This window comes from Clytia hemisphaerica, unplaced genomic scaffold, assembly GCF_902728285.1.
Source record: "Clytia hemisphaerica strain Z4C2 unplaced genomic scaffold, Clytia hemisphaerica genome assembly, whole genome shotgun sequence".
Taxonomy (NCBI): Eukaryota; Metazoa; Cnidaria; class Hydrozoa; order Leptothecata; family Clytiidae; genus Clytia; species Clytia hemisphaerica.
In genome coordinates, this window is record NW_027103528.1 from 1,986,217 (window position 1) to 2,003,683 (window position 17,467).

At 38.0% G+C, this 17,467-nt stretch overlaps 3 protein-coding genes across 3 annotated transcripts; all 3 read left to right on the forward strand.

The window, feature by feature from the left end:
- The first annotated feature begins 460 nt into the window (after positions 1-460).
- Positions 461-2,442, forward strand: LOC136799510 (aquaporin-1-like). Its single transcript, XM_067056224.1, has 5 exons — positions 461-551; positions 999-1,361; positions 1,539-1,774; positions 2,049-2,129; positions 2,271-2,442. The coding sequence occupies exons 2-5, from the start codon at positions 1,040-1,042 to the stop codon at positions 2,427-2,429; spliced, it is 798 nt and encodes a 265-aa protein (XP_066912325.1). The 5' UTR covers positions 461-551; positions 999-1,039; the 3' UTR covers positions 2,430-2,442.
- A 2,946-nt stretch (positions 2,443-5,388) lies between these two features.
- LOC136799509 (uncharacterized) lies at positions 5,389-7,726 on the forward strand. The gene is made up of 2 exons (XM_067056223.1): positions 5,389-5,509; positions 6,170-7,726. The coding sequence occupies exon 2, from the start codon at positions 6,258-6,260 to the stop codon at positions 7,572-7,574; it is 1,317 nt and encodes a 438-aa protein (XP_066912324.1). The 5' UTR covers positions 5,389-5,509; positions 6,170-6,257; the 3' UTR covers positions 7,575-7,726.
- Positions 7,727-14,299: 6,573 nt separating this feature from the next.
- Positions 14,300-17,259, forward strand: LOC136799513 (uncharacterized). Its single transcript, XM_067056226.1, has 3 exons — positions 14,300-14,387; positions 14,680-15,139; positions 16,041-17,259. Exons 2-3 carry the CDS (start codon positions 14,740-14,742, stop codon positions 17,090-17,092), a joined length of 1,452 nt encoding a protein of 483 aa, XP_066912327.1. The 5' UTR covers positions 14,300-14,387; positions 14,680-14,739; the 3' UTR covers positions 17,093-17,259.
- Positions 17,260-17,467: the final 208 nt, after the last annotated feature.

Here is a 17,467-nt window from a genome sequence, read left to right on the forward strand (position 1 = left end):
GGACAAAATTTCTGGGGTTACTTTTCCACCGGGGACAATTTTTTGGGCTATTTTTCCAGTGGGGTCCCACCGGGGCTGCGAGAAGGGGTGTTGAATTGGAATAAAAGAATTATGTTGAATATCGGAAGCGATTTGATATAGATGAATAGAATTCTTTCTCTGTTGGAAAAACCTCAGAGAAAACTGTAAGCGTGCTTGCTTGTACAATTGTATGACTATGCGTGATAGCTATTGCATTAGTATGATGGTTCTCTCTCCTATTTTTCAATGGTTTGCAAAACAAATTGATAAGACTTATTACGTTTTGAAATTGCAAAAATACTATTACTTTAATACGACAGATAAGATTTTTAGTCTTCATTGTTCTTTGTTACCACAAAAAGTCAAAAGTAAATGGTTTTCCAATTCATTGACTTTTATCGATCATCGATTTGTTAAATCTTTCTCGAGTTCTCTTGTAGTCGTCCGTCAAGAAGACGAAAAGTAATTGGGCTGATGATAGAAGACGTCTGTGTGAACAATACAATCAGACCGTCCACCGATGAAATAATGTAATTTCAGTCTTCTTTACGTCAACAAAAAAAACTCACATTTTGTTTTGACGGCTTTGAAAAAGTGTTGAAAGAAGATGGGGAGGAAAATAACAAAATAATTTTACTTTGTTATTGGTGCTCGAGGTTTGAGTGTGAATCTGTCTTCCACCAGCATTTCAGCATTGACTTAAAGACTTTTGGACTCTAAGAATACTTAAAAAATGAGTATTATTTTTTTTGGTGGGCAGGGTGTGGTCTTTGAATAGAAATATAAAAAGAAAATGAATACCTAAACAGGAGATTGAGGAGATTCCTGCTCTAATTTGAATAAGGGGCGGATAAGAAATATCATTAGAGCATTCAATTGAGACTCACTGATCATGACTTCGGGTAGTGAATGAAATATAAAAAGGTTGTATGAAAATTGAGGATGGTTTTTGTGTATACGATTGATATATCTTATAGATCTGTCTTCAATCTTTAAAAGAACAAATCCAAAAAGAAATATGGTTACTATCGATCTTGGTCTCGATGAAATTGGAACCTTCAAATTTTGGAGGGCAGTCTTGGCAGAGGGTTTAGGATGTGTGCTCTTCTTGTTGTGCGTTACCTGCGTAGCGTTACCATGGGATAACGCTGGAACCAACGAATCAGCCAACAATGTAGAGATTGGTATTGGAATCGGTCTATCCATCGCCTCTATTGCACAAGCTTTCGGACATGTCAGTGGTGGTCACTTGAACCCTGCTGTTACTTTCGCAATGATGCTGTCGTTGAAAATCAGTGTCATCAAAGGTCTCCTTTACATAGTTGCTCAAATCGTTGGAGGTAAGAATCACTTGAAAGTTTTATACTTTTTCGTTTTTTTTTTGTGAATATCTAAACAAATGGAGATGCTTCTTTTGTTGCGAGAAACATTTGTCACGATATAATTCTAAAATTGACTTTTGTCTGTATTATAAACAGTATTGTTAATTTTAACTCATTCAATATCAACGTACTTAGGAATCATTGGCTCAGCTTTAACATACGCATGTACAAATGATCAAAACCGTTCTACACTTGGCGTTACTTCACCAAGAGCAGGAGTCACTGCCGGTCAAGGGTTTGGTTTGGAATTGCTCTTCACTTTTCTGTTGGTCTTCACTGTCTTTTCAATCACCGACCCTAAAAAGAAAACCGAACCCTATGGAACCACCCTTGGTATCGGTGTTGTTATTTGGGTTTGCCATGTCTGCTTGGTGAGTGACGAATTCCGACACCTTCCTTCCTTTTACACCATTATTTTCAGTGGAAAGTTGAATGACCAAGAGTGTTTTCTTATAATCCTTATGCGGAAATCACAAGAAATTTTCCCTCATTAATTGTGAACCCTCTAAGAAACGCAGATGACTTTGTTATGTAGATTCTACTACTTTTGAACCTAAAGTAAACTACAGTAATCGTCAAGAAAGAATTTTTCAAATGTAAAAATACTACGTGAGTCGACCTCCACTCATTTGATTATTATTATAGATTCCCTTTACCGGGTGCGGTATCAATCCGACTCGATCTTTCGGACCTGCTGTTGTTATGAACTCATGGCAAGACCACTGGGTGAGTACTTAATTCTATTCTAATTCTATTGTTATTCACGAGGACCAAAAGAAGTCTTTGTGCCCTTTGTGGCGAAAATTCAATTTTTGGTTACATCTTAAAAAGATTGACAGTTCATGTCTCTCCTGTTTTTATTTTTAGATTTACTGGATTGGGCCACTTCTTGGAGGAGCACTTGCTGCCATCTTCTATAACTTCTTGTTTTACGTTGAAGAAGAAACACCAGTCAAGTACGTTGTCAAAGATGCTCCTAACGCTGCAGCACAAGACGGAGTCAAAACTGATGAAAACAATGTCTAGGGGACTGTGAATTGCTTTAGCCATCTCGACAGAAGATGTCGCAAATTTCTTAACATCTAAAATCAAAAGTCCAAAAAAAGGGAAATTCAATTGACTTATACCGTTAAATCATATTGTGATTAAAAAGTACAGAATTAAATAATTATTTATAAAGGCAAAAAATCCACGATTCTTGAAAATTTGACCTATTTTTGTTAAAGTTTCTACAAGCTACAAAATTTTTGACGAAAAAATAGATTGCCCTTTTCGCTAAATTTCTGTTTTGGTGGTTACAAATAACAATGTTTATTTTTAAAAATATCACCAATTTATTTTTCTTGTGATTTTCTGATGCCGCAAAAGATTTCTGCTAGTTTCTAATATAAGCATTTTCCGAGACAGGTATTTTATTATGAGCATTATATTTTTCATGGAAGCTCCCTTCTTGTATTATATAAATTTTAGTATAAAACGAATGTTCTAGATTCATAATTTTAGAGCTAGTGTTAAAGACAAATATCGCATATTCATCAGAAAATTCTGTTTTGTGTTTTTTCATTTATTGAGCTACCTAGCAACGAAGGATTGAGGCAGGTGTGGTTCTTGCACAATTTATTTAGCTAAATAAATCATATTTTACAGGGTTGGTTGCCCCTAAGAAAATACAGTGTGCACTAATTTTAGTTTTTCCTACCAATTTAAATTGTGGACAGTCTAGAAATGCTATTCCCACTGAAAGAAGAATTTTAAAGCTTTTTGACAGCCTCCAAAATATTTCAAGATAAAGGACATATGTCAATTGTCAAATGTTACAGTCTCTACAGGTTTCAAGCAGTGGTAAAAGATGGTCGAGTCAATGTAAAAAATAGCTGATATTTTTAACTGAGAACCGACTTGTAAAAATATTTGTTTGGAGCATTAAAAATATTTCAAGGATCCCACTATTTTGGTTTATCTAAAGTTCCCTAAAATGGTTCTTTAGGGTTGCAGCCCATGCTTCAAAAAGTTTATCTTATAATATATATCAAAGATATCCTTCACCCCACAATCCGATACCCACTGAGCTAGAAATGTACCGTGAAAACCACAGGTCGAAATCATATATCGACGCTGTGCCGACCAATCCAGATTCTATTCAGCGCGCATAATCAGCACAGAGAAAAGTAACAATGACGACCATCCAAGATCTTGGATGAAGTTCAAAGCTGATATTTCTATTCCCGTCGTTAAAAACACAACTCAACAAAAATGTCATCAATGCTTTTTAAAAAGAGTCAGTGATAGAGAATCATAACATAAAGTATGTCTAATATTTCAATTCAATTAAGAGCCCCCCCCCCCCAAGCGGCACCCCTAATCACGCCATCACGCAAAAAAAAATTCTCCATTACGCATCACGAAAATGGCTAGAATTTGTCACCACGCAAAAAATAGCGAAAAATAGCCCAAATCACGCATCACGCCTCAAATTTTTGCCCTATCACGCATCAAGCCAAAATCTCGATCACGCCATTACGCCAAAAAAAATCTCTAATCACGCCATCACGCAAGAAAAAAGTCCCAATCACGCCATCACGCAAACCGCTGGGATCCTCAAATACTGTAACATTTCCAGAATTAAAAGTTTAGTAATTACTGTTATACATTTGGGGATCATGTAAAAGATTTCTTTTGACAGAAACCCATTTCAATTACACTTGGAGGTTTTGGGGGGATTCGTAAATAGTAAACTGCATACCGATAAGGTCTGCTAGATATTAATATGGTAATATTTGCTCTTCATCCTTGATTTTTTCTATACAGTGATTAGATTGACACATGCGCAATGAAATTTCTATTATTGGTCTTCAGAGGTTGAAATATTCTCAACCTCTGATACTCAGGGTACTAGAAATGGGGCAAAAGTAAAGCTGAAGGTTCTAATTGGTTGAATCATGAGAAAATTCTGCGATGCAATGCTTTTTTTTTTAATTAATACATGCTTGCAAAACAAAACACTTAATCATAACTCAATCGATTTCCATAGAAGATTAAACCATCAAATTAGTTAAACAAAATCAACGAATCTGCAATAAAAAGAGGTGTGATTTTTGAAGCAAATAGAACAATTGAAGAAGTGAAATATTAGCATGGAGGTAGCATATGAAGGTGTTTTAATGGAATAAAACTTTTAGCACCTCTTTAACGTTCTTTTCGGTAGAACCTTCTAAATAAACACTTATCTGAGAATTTGCGTCAAACTGGTCGGTATTAGAAAGGCTACCTTTATTAATCCATTACCATATGAGCTGAATTCTTGCACCTCAATGAAAGGGGTATTAGCCTCTCCCACCTAACCCGAGAGGGGGGATACTAAGTTTAGCGGAAGAGGGGTATGTGCAGACGGGACCATTAGAGGGACTGATTTTTGCTGAAATGGTGACCCTTAGAGAGACAAAATTACCAAAAAACCACTTTCACAACAATTTCTTCGATTTTCAAATGAAGTGTCTAATATTTTCGAAATAATTTCTTCTTTGACTGGAGAAAAAAGACCGACGCTTAGAGAGACTACATTGAGACTTTCTGATTTTTACAACCCCAAGAGAGGCTTTGGAAGGTGGAAAACCGGCTCTTGCCGTCCACACATATCCAACATCCATTTTTGCCTACTCTCGGGTACCTGATAGCCGTCCCCCCTAATGAATTTTTCGAAATTTTTCACCCAGGATATTCTTATTCCAACCCTCGTCCACTTATTAAGCTTTATTATATGACTGAAAAATGATATGTAATTGAAGCCAGTAAAATTACTGATTGATCTAAGAAAAATAACAATTCCATCATCGTCAAAAGACGTTCAAACATTTCAACAGCTTCAGCAAACAAAAGCGACAAGTTTTAACAGGCTTTTGATAAGTGCATGAATAAAAAAAGCACCTGTCTTTAAAAGTCAAACAAATGGAAAATGTATATAAAAGACCGGCGTACGAGCATCTCTAGCATTTGCTGGATATCCCACAGGCGTGGCGAGGGCAGCAAAAATGATGAAGCAAATTATAATCTTTTGTGTTTTAGTAGCGACCGTTACGGCTGAAGAAGCTGTGAAAGATAAAAGACAGGTACGAAACTTTCCTAGCGTCTCTTTTTGGGGGACCATAGTATGATTTTCTTCGCAATTTCTAAGACAAAAAAACTTTTGCTAAGATAGGAAAGGAATACAATATATTTGGCAAAAGAAATCCAAATCGAAAATACCCCCACCCTCCTTTCTACCCCCTAAGCAACCTTCAAACTCTTAATCAAGATTGTACTGGGAGTAGAAGGATGCCTAGGCTCAAGTTATCAACTGAAACAAAAAAAAAGAGGTTTGCCAATATATTAATTTCACCATTGGGCTTTTCCAGAAAAAAAAACGTATATCCCCTGTTGAGGAGGTCCATCCCTCTGTGGCTGGAAATGCTGTAACCCCCTGGAATTCCAGGCAATTTCAGGTGTAAACCCCTCTGGAATTCTGAATCTTAGTAGGATTTAACGGCTACACCCACGGAATTCCAGTTATTTTTGACAGATTTTTGTATCTCCCTATGGAATTCCGCCACATATCAAACCTTACCCCCTTGGAACGAAATGAACCTCCTCAACAGGGGGTATACGGTTTTTTTCTGGAAAAGCCCATTGTAGGTGCCAACTTTATAACTATTTAAACCTTATGACCAGAAATTGACATGGAAAAATAGCTCAATATAAGAACAAAGTCGTTCAATACTATTTAATTTTAGTTTGATTGGTTGAAGAATTTGTGGAAAAACACCCAAAGACCTGGAACAGAATACCCGGAATGGCGCACAACACACAGACCTTATAGAAATGGCACTGACTACCCATGGTGGAAAACCACTCGAAGATCAGGCACTGACTACCCAAGGTGGCGCACAACACACAGACCTTACAGAAATGGCACTGACTACCCATGGTGGAAAACCACTCGAAGATCAGGCACTGACTACCCAAGGTGGCGCACAACGCACAGACCTTACAGAAATGGCACTGACTATCCATGGTGGAAAACCACTCGAAGATCAGGCACTGACTACCCATGGTGGAAAACCACTCGAAGATCAGGTACTGACTACCCATGGTGGCGCACAACAAACAGACCTTACAGAAATGGTACTGACTACCCATGGTGGCGTACCACTCGAAGATCAGGCACTGACTACCCATGGTGGAAAACCACTCGAAGATCAGGTACTGACTACCCATGGTGGAAAACCACTCGAAGATCAGGCACTGACTACCCATGGTGGAAAACCACTCGAAGATCAGGTACTGACTACCCATGGTGGAAAACCACTCGAAGATCAGGCACTGACTACCCATGGTGGCGCACAACAAACAGACCTTACAGAAATGGCACTGACTACCCATGGTGGCGTACCACTCGAAGATCAGGCACTGACTACCCATGGTGGAAAACCACTCGAAGATCAGGTACTGACTGACTACCCATGGTGGAAAACCACTCGAAGATCAGGTACTGACTACCCATGGTGGAAAACCACTCGAAGATCAGGTACTGACTACCCATGGTGGAAAACCACTCGAAGATCAGGCACTGACTACCCATGGTGGAAAACTACTCGAAGATCAGGCACTGACTACCCATGGTGGAAAACTACTCGAAGATCAGGTACTGACTACCCATGGTGGCGTACTACTCGAAGATCAGGTACTGACTACCCATGGTGGAAAACTACTCATCGATCCGGTACTGACTATCCATGGTGGAAAACTACTCGAAGATCAGGCACTGACTACCCATGGTGGAAAACTACTCGAAGATCAGGCACTGACTATCCATGGTGGAAAACTACTCGAAGATCAGGCACAGACTACCCATGGTGGAAAACCACTCGAAAATCAGGTACTGACTACCCATGGTGGAAAACCACTCGAAGATCAGGCACTGACTACCCATGGTGGAAAACCACTCGAAGATCAGGCACTGACTACCCATGGTGGAAAACCACTCGAAGATCAGGCCTGACTACCCATGGTGGAAAACTACTCGAAGATCAGGCACTGACTACCCATGGTGGCGTACCACTCGTGGATATGGATCAACTGCTAAATGGAGAAACATGGTCATTCACATCAAGAGCAAAGAAAGAGCAATCGTTGTAATCGATAATCCCGGCAAGAAATAATTTGAAATTTAAGCATAATGTGTTTACTCTTATGATGTAAAATATATCATTTCACCTGTGAATCCTATCCTTAGAAGGAATCATTTATGAAAGAGAACACATACAATGAGAACAATTTAAACAAAGCAACCATATGTTTTTTCATTCTCACCCCCTCAATTATTCTTTACATGTGCAAAAAATAGACTATTCGTTTTTCTTTAAAATTCTGAAATTTTTGCTAGATAGCCGGAACAAGGAAATGGTATGGCTCGTTTAAGTATGGGGTGGGCAACCCTTACAATCTGATACATCTTTCATAGCACACAATCACATGTTTTAGTTAGAAAGCAGATGCTTTTTTAAGAGGGGCCCGAGCAAAAATTTTCATGGCAAAAAAGAGTAACATTACAAACAAAAAAGATTTATGATAGAAGATGCTATCGTGACGCAGGAAAATATATATGCACAGAGCAATCACGGTGGTTTACGGGAAAAAATAGTTGCGGTAGAGTTTGAAGCAAACAACACTGTAATCACCTCCGTCATTTCTTACTCCGCCCCAGGCTATCCACCGTTTTTCAAATTCATCGCGCCTCTTAAACTATTCCCTTTTTTTAGTGATCTTACGTGTAGACGAAAGGCCCGGGGGGGGGGGGGGGGTACTAGGGCAAAATGGGTTACGGGGATGCTCCGCTGGTCAGGGTACCTTTTTTAACCTCCACGAGTCCCAGGTAGGGTCGCAAAAACACCAAAATAGAAAAATCAGTCCTTCGTAGGGTGCCTATTTTTGAAAAATTTGGGGAAAAAGTAGAAAATTTGAGAAAATTTTGGAATTTCAGTCCCATTCAGGGTTACTTTTTTCGCAAATTTCGATTCCACGTAGGGTCCATTTTTCGAACCTCAGCGGAGCACCCCCGTCGGTCGACAAGGGTAGTACCCCCCCCCCCCAGGACGAAAGGATCGTCTTGTTTTATGATTGGCACAGTCGAATGAAAATGTGCAAAATGGAAGTTTGAGGAAAAAAGTATAGTACAAAAATACCTGTAATTAATTACACAAATATGGCCATTTGGAATTTGAAAATTTCTGTCAGGTACATTACGGTTAGATAGATTTGACGTCACTTGTACCCAATTTGAAAAAAAATAAATAGGAGTGTATTTCTATGTTTATTTGAGTACGTTTTGAAATTTAGATCTCGAGATAATTCATGTTAGTTGAAAGTTCTTTGATTTTTTTACAATATCTTTAAATTGAATTATCCCGAGAGCTAAAGCCAAAACATGACAATCCATACTATTTTAGCATGTCATAATCTTTCGGGGCTATGTGAAATCTTTCAGAAAGTGAAAGAAAAATTGCTGATGTCAGCAGAGAAAAGACTTGAACTTTTCTAAACGATTAAAGCCTCCTAAAGCATTCAGATTCTTAAGATATAGATGCTTGGGGAGGCCTTTAGTCCTTTTTTCCTGGACTTCATATTATTTAAAGAGGCCCTCCAGCAGACCCAAAATTCACGCCATCACGCCAATTTTTTTTCGATTTCACGCCATCACACCTGAAAAATTTGATTTTCACGATCACGCCAAATTTTTTCGATTTCACGCCATTTCTCCTAGAAAACTTAGTTTTCGTGCTCATATTCTCTGTATAAATTCAGTTTTAGACCATGCTTAGACCCATTGGTATGGATAAAATGCCATTACATAACTTAATTTTTGCCCACAAATAGGTGTGTATTTGGTCGTCAATCAGTTTTTCGGCATTCTCATACGCGTAAGTCAAGATTATATCATTTTTCCTATCAGAAACACCCGAAAAATCTTGATTTTGACCTCTGCTTTGCTATTTTTAGTAATACACAGGGGTTAAATTCCAGTTTTTTCGGGTGTTTCCGATAGTAAAATTAATGTTATCTTGATGCATATCAAAATTTGTTTGACAACTGGCTGGTTATATTTGAGTCAAAGCCCACCATGGTTGGGCAATGGAAAATTTTTTTGAATTTCGAAGCGTTTGAAAGTGCTATTTTAGGACCCATTTAGATTCAATTTGAAAAATAATGGAAAAATAATGTAAATCTTTTAAAAGTACAAGTAGCTTTTTTTGGTAAAAACATGAGAGCCCGGGAGGGGGCAGTCAGGCAAATTGAACGACGGGCATGGGTATATTTTTGAAAATAGCAGAAATGCACTTTAACCCTATTCGGCCTAGGGGGGGGGGCTCTTTCTGTTCTGAGGTCAAACTATTGGTAATAGCTCCTGAAATAATAGAGCTTTTGCCGTGAATTTTTTTGTAAATACCTAAATTTTATTTAGCTTCAAAATAAAAAAAAAATTAACACCTAAAAATTTTCACACCTTGAGCATGATGACATTTCTGACAGTAAGGTGTCACAAAAATTGACACTTTTCCAATACAAATTACTGTAATTTTTTATGTCAAATATATCGTTTAAACCGTAATTTATTGAATATTTAGGATAAAATAAGCATTTTAAACTCAGGCAACTTTTTTCTAAAGCCTTTGTTAAAATACAATAGCTATTTATAAGAACAAAGAAAGTTTTCGGTTTTTGCTCAAAATTTTTTTGTCAAAAGTTACCTTACGTCACAAGGATCTTGTGTGCCAAATTTCATGAAAAGACCCACTAGATCAAAAGTTAAGGGGTGGTACAGGAAAAGCCCCCCCCCCTAGTTCTGAACCGCCCCTAAAAGCCTAGGTTGAATAGGGTTAAGGGTGGAAATTTTAGCAAATCTAGGAAAAATTGCAAATTTTTGCCCGACAATTTTGATTTTTTTACTCTAAAAGAGTTGAAAATTTGAAAAGCTACACTGTAAGGGTATGAATTATTTTCTGCACTGTACGGGTGCGATTCTAAAAGCCAAATTTTTCTCTGCACATACCGTCAGTTGGTAAATCAACTGCCTCCCATGAGCATTAATTGTGAATGAGCGTGAATAGTTTTCCAAAAGGGAACGAGGAGGCGCAACCATGGTTTGCGCCGACGGGGAAAATTTTCAATTTAGTATGGCTAAAATCTCCCTCGTTTACTCTCTTTTTTCCAAAATATGGTTTAAACATCACAGGATTCCTTTTATCAATGCCAATCTGCTCAAAACTACACCTCATGATAAATCTGTTGCTTATTTCTGTTTTAAGACAAATATATATTTTCCTGAAATAAAGTACCTGATGTCTTTGATGCATCTAAGAATAAGTATCTAAGAAAGAGAGAGGAAAATGTTATTTACGGAGGAAGCGCAACCATGGTTTGCGCCGACGGGAGAAATTTTCAATTTTCAACCCTCTCGTAGCATTCGACTTTATTTTGAAGACTAGCTAGCAACTGCTAACGACACAATTGGAAGTTACAAGGATAAATGGCAGATGGATAAAACTGTTTGCACCGTTTTATGTTTTAAAATGAGATCTATAGAAAATTTTGAAATGTAAACTCTCTAAATTGGCTAAAATGGACATAGAATTACGATTCAAGTAATATATATAATTTTCACGCCGGCACTTCATTTTCACGCCATCACGCCGTTTTTTTTTCAAAATTTCACGCCATCGCGCCACGAAAAACCCTCCGTCACGCTATCACGCCAACCGCTGGGGGGTCTCTTTAAATCGATCTTTAAATGCTAGATTTTTACTAAAAAAACACGGGGCTTTCTGTTTGTTGGAAGATGGTTGAACGAACTGATGCTTCATTCTCTCGCTGATACTCGGTCCGACCACAATTTTTCAAAGCAAAAAGAAAATTTGGTAAATGTGTAGTAACCTTAAGGACTCTGACCATAGTGAATTTTTCATAATTGCCGTCTTTAAAATGTGTTTTCTGACTGATGTAACCAACAAAACTATGGCATGTTATACATTTTCTGTTAGGCAAACTATTCCTGAATCTGAAAATTCAAAAATTGCATTGAAAAAATTTGACGAAGAAGAAAATGAAGACTTTTGCGATGAAGAGTATTTCAACTTTGAAGAGCTTAGTTTCGGCGAAGAAAAAACATTTTGAAAAATTTTTCGCAGTAGATGGTGTATCTTTTACTGAACAATAAAAATTTTTGCGGAAAATTTTTGTAAATGCTTCTTTGTCTCGAAATCTTCAAAATAGTGGTTTTTCATCAATTTTTCATCTGGATTTTGCTTAAAAAACAGTGATAACTTTTGACACATCGTTTTAGAGAAATTTTCCGCAAAATTTAAAATAGTTTAATTCTTTGCGGACAGTGTAAAGAAATTTTGAAACAAAAAAGTTAATTACCCATTAAAACTAAGCACTTTTTGTAAAAGAGGGTGATGCAACATATTATTAACATCTTTTCAAAGTTCATAACGTCATTTTTGCAATTAAATTCTTAATTACTCTTAAGGGATTCGATTAAAAAGCAATTTATAAAGGCAATTCTTTGTTAAAAGTGTTAAGGAACCTGAAATATAACTTCTATGTTCAAATACCAAAATCAATTTTTGGACTATGGTCAGAGCCCTTAAAACGGATCTGTTTTAGGCGATCTAGAAGGGCTAAAAATTGTGCCCGTCGGCGCAAAGAATGGTGGCACCTCCTTAGTCTGTATAAAGTATTGTGGCCCTTTCACTTTCAAAGTGGAGCTGCGGCCCCTGTGAAAACAAGTAATACAAGTTTCCTTTCCTTTCCCCGGTAAAAAGGCTAAAGGCCGGTTAATGGCCTCCCGATCAAAATCGGCAATAAATCGCAAAGGATGGTAGCCAGTACTAATTTCTTCTTCACAGAAAAAAGACAAGCGGATAGATTTTTCAAAAGAGCAAAATAACATCAAAAGGCTAACAATATAAAAAGAGTATCACTTGACTATTCGAAACCAAAAAAGAACAAATCTTAAAAAGCAGTGTAAAATGAAGATGGCCCAGTTGTGGATATCTCGCGCTTTGTAATTCAATATGATTGGACATAACCACATTCGCTGTTTAAAATGAACATATTTCTACCGCCATCGCCCTAACGCCCTTTGTTATGGTTGGCTGCGCACAAATAAAACTTTTCATCAGTTTCGGTTGAATGAATCAAATTTTCGTGAAGAATACACTGGTTTCTTTTGTTTGTTTTGTTTTTCAATCTCATATTGAGCATAAACTGAAAAAGTGAATTCTTGTCGAAAATGATTCTAGGATTATTGATTGGGGTGGTTTCCTTTTCGATTATAAATTTGATTGATTTACGTAAGCTGTCTTGAATAAAGAATTTGTACTTTTGATATTTTTGGCTTTGTAATTTCTTTTTGACGTTATTATCTCCCATCTAAAGCCTGTCCCACCCTTCCACAGGAAGTTGATGCCTTTTTGAATAATGTTGCCAAAAAGGTGCGATTGTGGATTTGAAAGTATCTTATGACAATTTAAATATTGCAAGCAGAAACGTGGTTTTTCAATTTAAAGTGTCGCAATAAATAATTATTTTGATGCTACGTCTAAACCCAAAAATAATTTCAAGGTGCTTGGGGTGTAGTTTCTTAAATAGAAGTTTATTATTTGCGAAACTAAACAATGAGATCAAATGTAAGTTTGACCAGCATTCTAGGGGCTACCACTGTATACGCGTTAAAAAAATTACGGTAGATCTTTAGAGAACAAAAAAGAAATCTCTTTACCCAAGTTTACTACTTACTTTAAGAGTTTGAATGCCTACTGAATGTAGAACTCTAAAATATTTTTTTAAATTGCACCCTAATGTGCATAAAAATGGAGTACGCGGGAAAATTCTTCGCTGCTCCTGGTTTTAATGATTTTCCTACTATTTCAATGTATTTATTTCTCCTTCTCATTTCTTCTCGTCAACAGAGCATTAAAGTTCAAATGCTGGAAAGCTTCTATTCCTGGCTTTTCATCAAGCCAGCGGGTTCAAATCTTTTTGCTTATATTCGACTTCAGTTAAAAAATGAAATAATATAAAATATTGTGGATATAAAGAAATCAAAACAAAATGAGAGGATTGTACATACTTTTCTGCTTGGCAATCGCCATCCTCCTCATCCATGCAAAATCTATAAAGAAAGGTAAGTGGATTTGACAACATGAAAGATAGTATGGCAAAAGTAGATTGAAGGCAGATAACGAAAAATCGTTATTAAATTGAAATTCTTTGAGAGAACGTGGAAAGATAGATAACCAAGAAGATAGATATCAGATATTCAAAATTGAAATATTTTCTCAATTGCATTTTTACAGTCTCGTTATATCGGGAAAGTACCTATTATTACTTACTCACGGTATTTCCTTTTTTTAATCTAGAAACAGCAAAGAAGAAGCACTTGACTCCAGTGCAAGCACAATTCAAATCGCTGACTAACTCTGTCAAGAAAGAGCAGCAAAGGATCGCTGCAGCTGAGCGTAAATACAAAACCAACCCAGGTAAACATTTTCAAATATATGTATTTTGAGTTCAATTACATATATCCAAGTGTGTTTTTATAGAAATCCTCGTTCTATTGGTATATCGCAACTCATATGTAGCTAGGCTGCTGGCATCCACTAACAGGTTCGTGCTCCTTATGGTTTTGTAGAAATCTGTGACTAATATGTTGCACATCTGAAACGAAAGGGAGAGATGTAATAATCGAAATCCACAGAATTAAAGTTTGAAAATGCTTCATGTTCCGTATCGTTACGGCCGTCAAGAAATTACTGTGATGCGAAGAGATTTAATCTTATTTTTCTTTTGGGTACGAACAGAAGATGATGACATAGCGAATTCGTATGAAAATACTGAAGGATGAAGTTGAAGATGACGATATAGAAGATGGAGAAACCAGAGCTGGAGGTGAGTAATTCTCTACAACGATCAACGACAAACCAAAAGACTTATATCACTTCAAAAATAATTGAAACAAGGACAAGATCGTTTCTGGGAATATTTTATTATTTAGCATTTTGAGAGGTTTTATGGAATTTATTCTTGACGATTACGGAGAATGAAATATTTTTTTACTTTTACTTACTCTTAACGGGAAAATATCGATGGGTTGTGTGACGTTAATAAGCCAATCCAGCTTCTAGAAAACTCTGTTTTCAATTACAATATCAATGTATTTATACTGAATTTATTCATGTAGGAATTTCTCCAACACCTATAAAACATAAAGGATTAAAAGTGGCAGCTGCATTACCAGAACATGTCAAACCGTCGAAAGATGCAGCCTTGCCCAATCCTCAAGAACCACCACAAGACCCAGCCGCTGGAGGAGCAGATGATGCTGCAGACGACGGAGCTGATGATTCAACAGATGACGCAGCCACCACAGGTACTGCACCGAACCCTGTCACACCAAAAGCAGGAGCTCTCAATAAGCAACCTGCTATTCCTGCTCCTAAGCCTTCACCAGCGCAAACCAAGCCACAAGCGAGTCCACCAAAACCAGCTCAAAAAGCAGCTGCAAAAACTACCGGCAAAACAACAAGCACAACCAGCATCACAACCATCACCTTATGATCCACAACAGATTGATCAACCGGGAGCTTTCGGATATCAACAGTCTCTACCTGATGGAGGTGCAAGAGGCTACCTTATACTTGGTATGTTGCATAAATTTTAGTCTCTAGAAACCTTTGTGTGCTATTTTTAATAAAAAAAAAAATCTAGGGGTTTGTTCGAAAAAAAATAGTTTGTTTTGATTGCTTAAATCGATTTGATTGGTTTAGAAAAACAATCGAGACGCACATCATCGATTGAAACACATAAAAGGAGAAATCAGAACACACGATAACTTTCTCTCTCGAAAAATTATTCTCGATTGTTTTAAACTACCTTATCGGCCAAAACTTAGTCGGCCCTAAGCGACTAAATATTGGCTTGGTGACTAGAATTCGGGCCGACTAAAAATTTGAGCCAAATTAAAAGTTTATAATTAAGCTTTCCTTATTTTCCATCTGCTTGTAAATTTAGAAATGGCCCAAATTTTTAGTCAGTCTTAATTATTAGTCGGCCCTTAGTGACTAAATTTTGACGAAGTGACTAAAATTAGGGCCGACTGAGTTTTGGCCGATAAGGTAGCTCCAAACAAAAGAAAAGTGTCAATTTTACAATTATATTTTTTTCCCGCTCAAAAAAGTTCTTAAAAAAAGTGTATGTGGATTTGTGTGCTAAAATTATTGTTTTGTTTTGTTTTGAGAGTTTGTTGTTGCTGGATCAAGAATTAATTTCTTCTTATCTTTCGCGCGCCAATTTCTTAACGGAAGCACCACCATCCGAGAAAAACTTTCTTTTGTTTTCAGAAAAAACCCTTTGTTTTCTCACTACGCAAGTTTCTGGGTAGCTAGCCGGGGATTCTTTAAGGCCGGAACACTGGATTCTTCCAGTCGTTTATACAAACTAAGATAGAACGCATGAACCATTAATTTTTTGATTGTAGTATTGCCAGTGGACATAAAATGTTGAGATGAAAGATTTTAAACTCAACTATCGACTTTTTTTAAGATCAAGCAGGTCAAATGGCACCATCATGTAGTGCATGTGCACCGACATGTTATCCAAGCTGTACACCTGAATGTTGTGAAAACCCTCCTATGGCACCACCACCTATTGGATACGTTCTACCACCCAAGCCACGACCAGCGAAATTCAAAGAGCGACCAGCATACCTACCAGGACCAAATATCCCACCACCTCCAGCACCACCAGCACAAGCCAAACCAGTCACTTGTCAATTCCCTTGTTCTTCTCTCTGTGCCCCTTCATGCTCAGAATCTTGTTGTGCTACCCCACCAGGACCACCACCACCAATTTGCCAACCTTCGTGTCCTCCACCTCCTCCCCCATGTATGATGGCACCTTGTCTACCACCTCCCCCTCCATGTACACCTTGCGCACCCCCAGCACCACCACCAATGCCCATGCCCACTTGTCAACCTTCTTGTCCACCACCACCACCACCTTGCATGATGGCACCTTGTCCACCTCCACCCCCACCATGTACACCTTGTGCCGCCCCACCACCCCCACCACCCCCAGTTTGTCAACCAGTCTGTCCGCCACCACCGCCACCTTGTATGGCTCCACCATGTGCTGTACCACCACCTTGCACTCCATGTGCTGCACCAGCCATGCCAGCATGTCAACCTTCCTGCCCACCACCTCCCCCACCCTGTATGGCTGCACCTTGTCCACCACCACTACCTCCTTGCACACCATGTGCTGCAGCAATGGCACCTCCACCCTGCCAACCTTCTTGTCCGCCACCACCACCACCATGTATGGCTGCATCCTGTCCACCTCCTCCACCACCTTGTACCCCATGTGCTGCAGCAATAGCCCCTCCTCCTCCTCCACCTCCACCACCACCACCACCCCCGCTATCCCCGCCAACAGCCTGCGAATCTAATTGTACACCTGCTTCCTGTGATGTGGGCTGTCCTACTCAATGTTGTTCTTCGGACCTCGACCGTAGATCGTCGTTAATAAGACTTTCAATGTTTTCAAGGAAACACAAGAACAAGAAGAAGTCACGGATTTCAAAACACCACCATTAAACCAGACTGATTTTTAAATGTTGGTTGTATGATAAAATTGTGAATGTTGGAGATGAGATGTCGGCTTGGAGTCTCCTATTTAAAGCTTTTTTCCTTATTTTTGTAATATAGAATTTTTAAAATATGTAGCAAAAAAACAAACAAAAACAGTATACCAATACGGCCGACATCCAAATATGTTTGGAATTACTTTATGAACAAATAGATATGATGAAGCAAGTATCATCTGCTGATGTCTCTTAGATGTTAGTAAATTCTTCTACCACAAAGGAGCATCATTTTCCCAACAATAAAGCGCCACAACAATGATATTGAGCGCCTTGCACGAATATCTGAGTCTAAGAATATGCACACTGTCATGCATACTCATTCAAA